This window comes from Belonocnema kinseyi, chromosome 8, assembly GCF_010883055.1.
Source record: "Belonocnema kinseyi isolate 2016_QV_RU_SX_M_011 chromosome 8, B_treatae_v1, whole genome shotgun sequence".
NCBI lineage: Eukaryota > Metazoa > Arthropoda > Insecta > Hymenoptera > Cynipidae > Belonocnema > Belonocnema kinseyi.
In genome coordinates this window covers 31,822,678-31,833,749 of record NC_046664.1, presented here as the reverse complement: position 1 = coordinate 31,833,749, position 11,072 = coordinate 31,822,678, and the positions used below count along the sequence as shown (strand labels likewise).

At 27.4% G+C, this 11,072-nt stretch overlaps 1 protein-coding gene across 1 annotated transcript in view; it reads left to right on the top strand.

Annotated features, from left to right (window-relative positions):
- LOC117179157 (glycogen phosphorylase) overlaps positions 1 to 11,072 on the top strand; it is a 46,484-nt gene that overhangs the window by 11,086 nt on the left and 24,326 nt on the right. The window contains exons 2-5 of the mRNA XM_033370856.1: positions 1,988 to 2,089; positions 2,173 to 2,599; positions 8,922 to 9,241; positions 9,392 to 9,702. Coding sequence (XP_033226747.1) covers positions 1,988 to 2,089; positions 2,173 to 2,599; positions 8,922 to 9,241; positions 9,392 to 9,702 — 1,160 coding nt within the window. The remainder of the gene's footprint in view (positions 1 to 1,987; positions 2,090 to 2,172; positions 2,600 to 8,921; positions 9,242 to 9,391; positions 9,703 to 11,072) is intronic.

Below are 11,072 nucleotides of genomic sequence, written 5' to 3'. Positions count from 1 at the left end.
ATGATTCCTCACTATTATAATTTATTATCCGACAATAATTGGTTATTGCTCTTGCAATTTTTTAAAACAAATACATGATTCAACCAACTTCTCACATATAAATTGTTTGAGTAAATAAAGTACTAACGGATTAGTAATTAACGCCTGTCCTCAGCCTACATCCTATGAAGTTATAGTTTCCAGAGTCTACCACGTGGAGGTGACAGTGCGATTTTAGACTCTTTTATCTGCAAGATGATTCGGGGTGCTTAATTTTAGTGAGTCCCCTCGCCTCTCACTTTATGGGGTGCTTGATTTTTGTGAGTCCCCTTGCCTCTCACTACACAACCTCTTTATGCTGTTCGCCTCTTCTTCGTACCAGCTTTCCACTTTCTTGGAGTACTATTCTGCTTTCGATTACGTTTAGGCTTCGGGAAAACCTCCTAAAATTTCGGTGCAAATAATCCACGGTCTAAATTTCTTCTTTGAAGACTTTGAAATGAAAATTTTGAAGCTTTTCAAGGATTTTAAAACTATTTCATATAAAAATAATTTAACTTGAATTTAAGAAGTGTTTCGCTTATAAAAAAATGTAACTGTTCAATTTTTAATATCTGTAGCTTGAAATTGCTTAAAATGATATAATTAAAAAAATTGTAATTCAATGATTGATTATTTAATTTAAAGCATCCAAAATGATAACGTGGATTTGTATTTTTGGAACTGAAGCTGCAACTTTGAACCAAAATGTTTGAATTCAAAAACTTTTACAGATAAATTTGTTCTAAAAAAAGATTTTCTCCTTCGCTCGGCTGGAAATCGAACCATAGAACTTTCGATTGCCGGTCGGGTGCTTTTCCCTTAAGCTACTAGAGAGATCGAAAGATTTCAGAAATACACGCATTATTTTGCCAGGTGTTACAAGTCAAAATTTTCAAGGAATCTATATTACTATTAGAGAATAAGAGAAATTCTTAACGTCTTTTCAGACTAGATGGAACTATGAATTGTACTTTTTTTAAAATTAAATTTTGTTTGAAAAAATATCTTCTCCCTCTCTCCGCTGGGAATCAAACCACAGAACTTCCAATTTCCGATCGGGTGCTTTTCCCTTAAGCAACTAGAGATCGCAAGAAGAACCCTTTTTCAGAAATATACGCATTATTTTTCCAAGTGTTACAAGTGACACTTTTTAAGGAATCTGTATTATCATTAGAGAATAACAGAAATTCCTAACGTCTTTTCAGACTAGATGGAGCTATGAATTATACTTTTTTAAAATTAAATTTTGTTTGAAAAAATATCTTCTCCTTCTCTCCGCTGGGAATCGAACCACAGAACTTCCAATTTCCGTTCGGGTGCTTTTCCTTTAAGCTACTAGAGATCGCAAGAAGAACCCTTTTTCAGAAATACACGCATTATTTTGCCAGGTGTTACAAGTCACACTTTTTAAAGAATCTGCTTTTTAATAGATTCCCAGCGGAGCGGAGGCGAAGATCTTTCTTCAGAAAAAAATTAATTTAAAAAATGTATAATTCTTAGCATCATCTAGTCTGAAAAGACGTAAAGAATTTCTGTTATTATCATCTGATGATAATACAGTTCCCTTGAAAAATATGACTTGTAACACCTGGCAAAATAATGCATGTATTTCTGAGAAAGGATTCTTCTTTCAATCATTCTTGGAGCTTAAGGGAAAAGCATCTGACCGGAAGTGGGAAGTTTTGTCGTTCAATTCCCGGCGGAATGGAGACCTTTTTTCAGAAAAAAATTATTTAAAAAAATGTATAATTCATAACTCCATCTAGCCTGAAAAGACGTTAAGAATTTCTGTTATTCTATGGTGGCAATAATAGATTCCTTCAAAAACGTTTACATTTCAATTTAAAAAAAGGTTAAAAATTCAAGAGTTCCACTTTTGGTGCTTTAGTTTGCAGCTCCGTTTTTATTACTGGGATTTTTAACCGGGAATTTTTTTCTTACATTAAAACGGCCCCCTTGTTTTCAGAGAGTTTATTACTTGTCCCTGGAGTACTACATGGGCAGATCTCTACAAAACACTATGATCAATTTAGGAATTCAAGGTGCCTGTGATGAAGCCATGTACCAGGTAATTTAAGTCTTATAATTTAGTTAACAATATTTAAATTAAAAATGATTTGCGATTTCAATTTCCATTAAATAATTTCACAGATGGGTCTCGATATCGAGGAACTAGAAGAACTCGAAGAAGATGCTGGTCTTGGAAACGGTGGTTTGGGTCGTTTAGCCGCCTGTTTTTTGGACAGCATGGCCACTTTAGGTCTGGCTGCTTACGGGTACGGACTCCGTTACGAATACGGAATTTTCGCCCAGAAAATAAAGAATGGAGAACAAGTAGAGGAGCCTGACGATTGGCTCAGGTACGGAAATCCCTGGGAAAAAGCCCGTCCAGAATTTATGCTTCCAGTGAATTTTTACGGTCACGTTATCGACACTCCCGAGGGCAAGAAATGGGTGAACACGCAGGTCGTCTTCGCCATGCCTTACGATAATCCAATTCCCGGCTACAAAAACAACGTGGTCAATACTTTAAGACTGTGGTCCGCGAAATCGCCAACCGAGTTCCACCTGAAATTCTGTAAGTAAAAGCCCAAATTTGTATGTACGAAGTCTTTAAACAGATCTCGAATTGTCAAAACATTTGTATATACCTGGAAAAACCTGGAAATATAATGAATTTTTTTCAAAGTCAGGGAATTTTTTCGCGGGCGTGCTTAATTTATTTAAAAATTTTAATATATTACTGTATTTAACTATTTTGTTGAAAACTAGTTTTTTTCTGGTTGACATAAATTTTTTTAACTGATAATTTAACTATTCTATTTTTGATTAAAAATTAAAATATTTTTTGATTGAAATATCAAATAATACATTTTTGTGTTCAGAATTAATCTTCTTTGGAATGAAAATGTTATTACTTGGTTAAAAATTAAATCCTTTTGTTAAAAGAATTTTTTTAAAGGTTTATCATTTGAATTGAAAGTTCATCTTGTAGGTTGAAAACTGAGCTGTTTTGTTAACAATTTGTCTTTTCCTTGGCTAAAAGATAAGTTTTTTTTACTGCGAATTTAATTATTACAGTTGAAAAATCAACTATTTTGTTGCAATTTTTTAAAATTATTGTTTTTTTTTAAACTGAAAGTGTAATGATTCCGGTTAAATATTCCATCGCGTTATATAAAAATTCATCTCTTTAGTTTAAAATTAATTTTTTGTTACTGAAAATTTAACCTGCAATTTTTGTTTGAAAAATAACCATTTTTAGATAAAAAAAAGTCTTTTTTGGTAGAAATTAATTTTCTTGGTTAAAAATTTATCTGGTTTCAAATTCAACTATTCTAGTTGAAGATTAATCATTTTAGTTGTAAATTATTTACTTTGTTTGAAAATTTGACTATTTAAACAAAATTAAAGCAATTTCATTTTTAGTTAAAAATTCATATTTTTTAGATCAAAATTCAACTATTGCAGTTAAAGATTAATAATTTTAGCCGAAAATGAATCTTTTTGCTTTAAAATTCAAATTATCCATTTGATGATTCATAATTTTAATTGATAATTCATCAGTTTGATTCAAATTTTTTTTTAACTGGAAATGTAACTATTCCATTTTTGGTTGAAAATTGATTTTTTTAAATTCCAGATCCAACTATTTGGTAGAAAATTTGCCTCTTAGTTCAAAATTCAACTATTTTGTGATAAATGCATGTCTTTTGTTTAAAAATGTTTTTTTTTTATGTAGAAAATTAATCTTATTTTTATAAAATTCAAGTATTCCACTCAAATATTCATTATTTTATCTGTAAATTTGTCTTTTTTGTTGATAATTTAACTTATCCAGTTTAATATTCCATAATTTTACTTGAAAATTCATGTTCTCGGTTTAAAATTGATCTATTTCAGTTAAAGATTCATCATTATAGTTGAAAATAGTGAAAATTTAAAACTTTTAATGAAAATTTAACAATTTTATTAATGGTTAAAAATGGTTATTTTTTATTTTACATTTAAATATTTTGTTGAAAAATCATCTTCTTGGTTGAAACATCAAGTTTTTCAGTTAAATATTTATCATTTTGTTTAAAAGTTTATGTTATTTTTTAGTTAAAAATTCAACTATTACAGTGAAATATTCAATCATTTTAGTTGAAAATTTCATTATTTGGTTGAAAATTCTTTTTCTATTGTTGTTGAAAATCATTTTTTGCAACTGAAAAGTTATTTATTCTATTTATGGTTAAAAATTGATCTTTTTTAGTTTTAAATTCAACTATTTTGTTGAAAGTTGGTCTTTTCTAATTCAAAATTCAATTATTTCATTGAAAATTCATGTATTTTGTTAAAAAATCTGCTTTCTTGGTGCAAAAATAATCTTCTTGTTTGAAAATTAATCTTTTTCTTTCAAAATTAATGTATTCCAGTTAACTATTTATCATTTTATTTAATAATTGATCTTTTTGATTGAAAATAAAACTGCTTGACTGGAACTTACACTCATTTGTTCAAATATAATATTTTTTATTTAAAATGTATCTATTGCAGTTAAAGTTCTTAATTTTAATTGAAAATTTACCAGCTTGTTTGAAAATTTCCTTTTTCTGGTGGAAAAGGAATGAATTAAGTTCAAAATGTAACTATTTCGTTTTTGGGTTGAAAACTGATCTTTTTTTAGTTCAAAATTCACTTTGAATTTTTGAGAATTACATCGAATTCTTCTCTTTTCTCTTAAATTCCTCTAAATTAATTCCAATTTTACGGAAAGCAATCAAATATTTTTGATTTTTTAAATTTATTCCTGTCAATTTGAATTCTTTTGAATGTAACTTGGGGGCGAATCCATTTCAAATCAGGCAGGGCCTTACACTTGAAATCGCAGAATCTGTCGAGGGCGAAATATGTTGTTTTTTAGAGGAAATTAAGTGATATGTATTTTTCCGATATTCAAACAGAATTTTTTCTAAAAAGTTATGCCTATTTGAATTTTGTGCTTCGTTTTTCAAAAAAACCCGCCGGAAAATTGAAAAAAGGTTTAAAATTAACAAAATGGTAGCGGTTTTTTATTTAAAGTAAATATCGATTTTCTCAAAAAACCCACCTTTAGAAGATATCTTCATTATCAAAGCACAAGTTCAAGAAAAAGTTGACAAAAAACTTAAAGGCAAGTTTTTTGAGAAAATCGATTTTTATTTTTTTCCCAAAAACCGCTGCCATTTTGTTAATTTCAAACCGATTTTCAATTTTCTGGCGCATTTCGAAAGAAGATGATGAAATTTATAGAGGTTTAAAGAAAAAAGTTAAGGTTTTTTGAGAAACAAAGTTAGAAATAAGTAGGGTTTCAAAGATTTGAAGTAATTTGAAATTTGTTTTGGAATTCACTGGGAATTATTATTAATCTACTACGAATTCTTCTAAATTCTTTTCAATTTTTTAATTCACTTCAATTCTTCTAAATTTACTTAATTCAATGGACTTAATTAATTAATTTTTTTTATTATTTAATTGAGCTTGAATTCTTTTAACCTCACATTGAATTCTTAGGCATTTTCGCAAATTCCTTTTAATTCCTTTGAATTTTTTCTAACCATATTTAAAAATTACTGAATTTAATAAAGTTTTTTCATGTTTTAAACATTCTTTTCCCATTAATTACTTTAAATTCATTTCAATATAATGAAAACCAATCGAATATTTTAAATTTTTTTAACTTATTCCAGTCCATTTGAATTCTTTTGAATGTAACTTGGGAGCAAATCTCTCGAGGGCTAAATACACATTTTTATTAGATGAAATTAGGCGATACCTATTTTTCCGATATGCAAACATAATTTTTGCCAAAAAGTTATGCGTATTTGAATTTTTGCTTTGTTTCTCAAAAAACCTTAACTTTTTTCTTTAAACCTCTATAAATTTCATCATCTTCTTTCGAAATCAGCCAGAAAATTGAATATAGGTTTAAAATGAACAAAATGGCAGCGGTTTTTGTGAAAAAAATTTAAAAAGATTTTCTCAAAAGGAATTCAAAGGAATTTGCGGTAAATGCCTAAGAATTCAAAGTGAGGTTAAAAGAATTCAGGCTCAATTAAATTTAAAAAAATTAATTAATAAAATCCATTGAATTAAGTAAATTTAGAAGGATTGAAGTGAATTAAGAAAATTGAAAAGAATTTAGAAGAATTCATAGTAGATTAATAATAATTCCGAGTGAATTCCAAAACAAATTTCAAATTACTTCAAATCTTTGAAACCCTACTTATTTCTCACAAAAAAAGACTAATGACTACAAATCAATTCAGAAGAATTTAAATGAATTGGAAAAATTGAAACGAAATCGAAAAAATCCAATTATTTTAGTAAAATTTGAGAGAATTTAGAAGAATTTAGGAGAAATGAGATGAATTCGATGAAATTCATAAAAAAGTCATGTTGAATTTAAAAAGCAATAAAGTTAATTGAAAACAATTCAAAAAAATTTAGAAAAATTCAAGTGAATTAAAAAATTCAAGTGAATTAAAAAATTCAAGAGAATTCCAAAGAATTTAAAAGAATTGAGGGTAAATTAATAAGAATTCAGGATGAATTCTAAAAAAGGTCAACTCTTTAAAAACCTTACGAATTTCTAACCACAAAGTTACTAATGGCTGCAAAAGAATTTAAATGAAGTGGGAAAATTAAACAAAAAAGCGAAAAAATCAATTTATTTCAGTAAAATTTGAGTAAATTTAGAAGAATTTAAAGAAACTAAGAAAAACTCGATGAGACCCAGAAAAAAATCATTTAAAAAACAATCTAGTAAATTGAAAACAATTTAAAAATATGAAAAAATTCATTGAATTCAGTAAGTTCGAAATCGGTTCAGAAAAATAAGAAGGGTATTCAAAATAATTCGATGAAACGGCTACGAATTTAAGTGAATTCACAAGACTTCAAGATGAATTAAACAATTGTTTTAAAATCCACTGATTTTGTGTAAAATTGAGTGAATTCAGAACAATTCAGAAGAATTAAAAAAATTGAGGATAAATGAATTGGATTCTTTCGAAGTCTTATGCATTTATCCCCAATTTGTTTGTTATTCTTTGAGTTCTAACAAAAAGCCGGGAAATGACAGTGATTTTTTTGTTGACCGGGAATTAAAAAAATTTGTAGAAGAAAAATCTGTCCACGTTCGATTTCAAAAGTTTTACAATAATTAGTTGAATTGTTATGTTTTTCAATTATGCTATTATTTAGCTTACAATGCGCAATTAAAAATTTTTTTACTTTAAAAATTTGCTTTTTAAAATTTTTATTTCTAAGCTTACAGTTTTGATTTAAAGAATTTTTAAATGCTTTCTTTAAGACTTTAACAAATAAAAAATAAAAGCCTTTGATGTTTAAAATTTTGTATAAAAATTCGTTTTTAATTAACAAATAAATAAACTTTTTTTAAATTTATCAGTACGTTACGTAATAAAAATTGAACAAAAACGATATCAACAAAACGATTTTAAACCAGTTCAAGATTTAAGAATTTTCAGATTTTAATGTTAAAACTTAAACGGTTACAATTTGAAAGTCTTAGTTATTAAACAAATTTGAAGGTGTGACTGAACGTTTATAAACTATTTTCAACTTAAAAATAATTTCATAATAATATATTCCTAATTAAAGGATTTTATTAAATTTAAAATATCGTTTCAGGATAAAATATTTAATTATCAACCCATTCAATTTGAAATTTTTAATAAAAAAAGATTAATTATTGAATGTTTAGCAATATTTGAATTTTTATTTAAGATAAGTAAATTGAAACCAAATGTTTAAAAGTAAAGAATCTTTAACTGAATTGTTTGACATAGAAAACCTGGAATCGTTAAAATTTCGAAGAGCCTTTAAACTTTGAACGTTACAATTTTAATTGTTGTATTTGAAAAATGCTTAATTTGTGAGTGAAATTTTTAGATTTTGATGTATAATTTACAAATGAACATTTTTTGAAAAAATTTGAGTAATTTTAAGAGATATTTAGGAGTTTTAAAAAGAAAAACTTTTTAAATATTCTCTTAAAATAATTTTTCAAAATGAAAAGTTATTTTTAATTTTCCTAGGAATCTTAAGAAAATGTTTTTATTCTTTTGAAACCTTTCACAATTCTTGAAAAGAATCTAATTTCCTTGTTTAAAATCTGCGAAAATCTACATTTTGTTTTATATTAGGCTGTCATTTCAAGTTTTACATTGAGTAAAAAAACTCTACATATCTCTTAAAATCTCTCAAATTTCGCCCACAAAGAATAAATGTTCAATTGTTATTTATATATCCAAATTGTAAAGAAATTTTCTAAAATTTGCAGGATTTCTGAAAATTGTAAAAAAAAAATCAATTCATTTTGACATGTATTTAGAAGTTCTGAAAAAATTGCCAATATAATTTTTAATTTAAAACAACTTCCAGATTTCTTAAGATATTGAAATAAAAATTTGAAGCTTTCCAAGGATGTTTAAACTATTTAAAAAGAAGATAATTGAATTTCTAATTTAAGAAGTGTTCAGTTATCATTTTTCAATTTTTCAATATTTCATGTTTCTATATTAAAATTCCTTAAAATTATATAATTTTGAAAATTTTAAAGTTAACTGATTGATTTTTCAATTTAAATCATTGAAAATGATAACGTGAATTAAAATTTAATCTATTGAAAAATGTTAGTACCTTCAATTTTATGAGCGTAAATTATTGAGCATTTGAATAAAAAATTTTTTAATCAAAAACTTTGAAATTTCAATTTTTAAATTTCAAAATTTAACAGTTCCACTTTGACTACTTTCATTTGCAGAACAGTTTTTTATTGCCTCAAGTGGAAAATTGTTTAGCTTTAGTGATCTATTTTTTAAATTTTATTGGCCGTCTTGATGTTTCAGTCAATGATGGTGACTACATTCAGGCTGTGATCGACCGAAACTTGGCCGAGAACATCACCCGGGTCTTGTATCCCAATGACAACTTCTTCGAGGGCAAGGAGTTGCGACTGAAACAAGAATACTTCATGGTTGCGGCAACACTTCAGGACATCATCCGCCGTTACAAATCCAGTAAATTTGGATCCAGGGAACATCACAGAACAGACTTTGATAGTTTCCCTGACAAGGTCGCTATTCAGTTGAACGACACGCATCCTTCCTTGGCAATTCCTGAACTGATGCGAATCCTCATTGACATTGAGGGTCTTTCCTGGGAAAAGGTGCGTTTCGACTTCCAGATAGTCTTGCTTCCATTCTCCAGTTTGAATTTCTAGAGTGCCAAGGTCGAAAAAAAAAAAAAACAAAAACAAAAAAGAAAAAGAAAAAAAAGGAAATTGGAACTAGAGATGATGGGAATTTTTTGATTCTAGGCCTGGGACATCACAGTGAGAACGTGTGCCTACACCAATCACACTGTTCTTCCTGAAGCTCTGGAAAGGTGGCCAACAAGCTTGCTCGAGTCGATCTTGCCAAGGCATTTGCAGATTATCTATCACATCAACTTTCTCCATCTTCAGAATGTTGCGTCCAAGTGGCCCGGTGACCTGGACCGAATGCGTCGCATGTCCTTGGTCGAGGAAGAAGGCGACAAGAGAATCAACATGGCTCATTTGTCGATAGTTGGAAGTCACGTCTGCAACGGAGTTGCACGAATTCATTCGGAGATCGTGAGAGAGACTGTGTAAGTGATATTTTTGACCTCTTAGAGATTAGAGATCGTTTATAAAATATGTTATCACTTTAGGGGCTGGAAAGGGTAAGGGGGGCGCTCCCAATCAAAGTAACGTTGCACGTAACCGATTAGAATTTGAAGAATATATTTTTTTTTCTAAAAGTACATATGGTCACGCTTTTAGTGCGTTTCATCTTTTTGCCCAAAAATTTAACAAATATGTTTTAAATTCGAAGATTTTCTTAGAAATAAAAAAATAAGTATTTTCTTTCTTGAAAATTCAACTTTTTGGTTGAGAATTCTTGATTAAAAATGTTGTTTTTCGGCAGTAACTTGATCTTTTTGTTTAAAAATTCATCCTTTTTAGTTGAAAATTAATCTTTTTGATTGAGACTTCTTGAATTTTATTAAAAAAAAAAATTTCTAGGCAATTATTCCTTTAGTTTAAAAAATTCATTTTTATAGTTGAAATTTCGAAACGGAAGGGGGACACGTAACCGTTTAGAATTTAAAAAAGTTTATTTTCTAAAAGTACATATGGTAACGCCTTTAGTACGTTTAATCTTTTTGCTTAAAAATGTAACAACTAGGTTTTAAATTTGAACTACTTTCTTAAAAACCAAAATTTTCTTTATTAAAAATTCAACTTTTTGTTTGATAATTCTTGATTTTTTTTTAATTAATTTTTTTCTGTAGGAAATTATTCTTTTTGTTTCAATATTCATCTTTTTTAGTTGAAATTTCAACTTTTTGGTTCAGAATTCTTTAATTTTGTTAAAAAATTGTCTTTTTTGGTAGTAAATTAATCTTTTTGTTTAAAATTCTTTTTTTTTAGTTGAAAATTCAATTTTTTTGTTTGAAAATTCTTGTTTTTTTTCTGTAGGAAATTATTCCTTTTGTTTAAAAATTCATATTTTTAGTAGAAAATTAAACCTTTTAGTTGAGAATTCTTGAATTTTATTAAAAAATGCCTCTTTTTTTGTAACAAATTATTCCTTTTGTTTAGGAATTCATCTTTTTTAGTTGAAACTTCAACTTCTGGTTCAATATTTTCGAATTTTGTTAAAATCTGGTCTTTTTTTGTTCATAATTAATCTTTTTGTTTAAAAATTCATCCTTTTTAGTTGAAAATTAATCTTTTTTGATTGAGAATTCTTTAATTTTATTAAAAAATTCTTTTTTTTCGTAGGAAATTATTGCTTTTGTTTAAAAATTCATCTTTTTTAGTTGGAATTTCAACTCTTCGGTTGAGAATTCTTGAATTTTATACAAAATTCTTTTTTTTGGTAGAAAATTATTGCTTTTGTTTAAAAATTCATCTTTTTTTGTTGAAATTTCGCCTTTTGGTTGAGAATTCTTGAATCCTATTAAAAAATTAT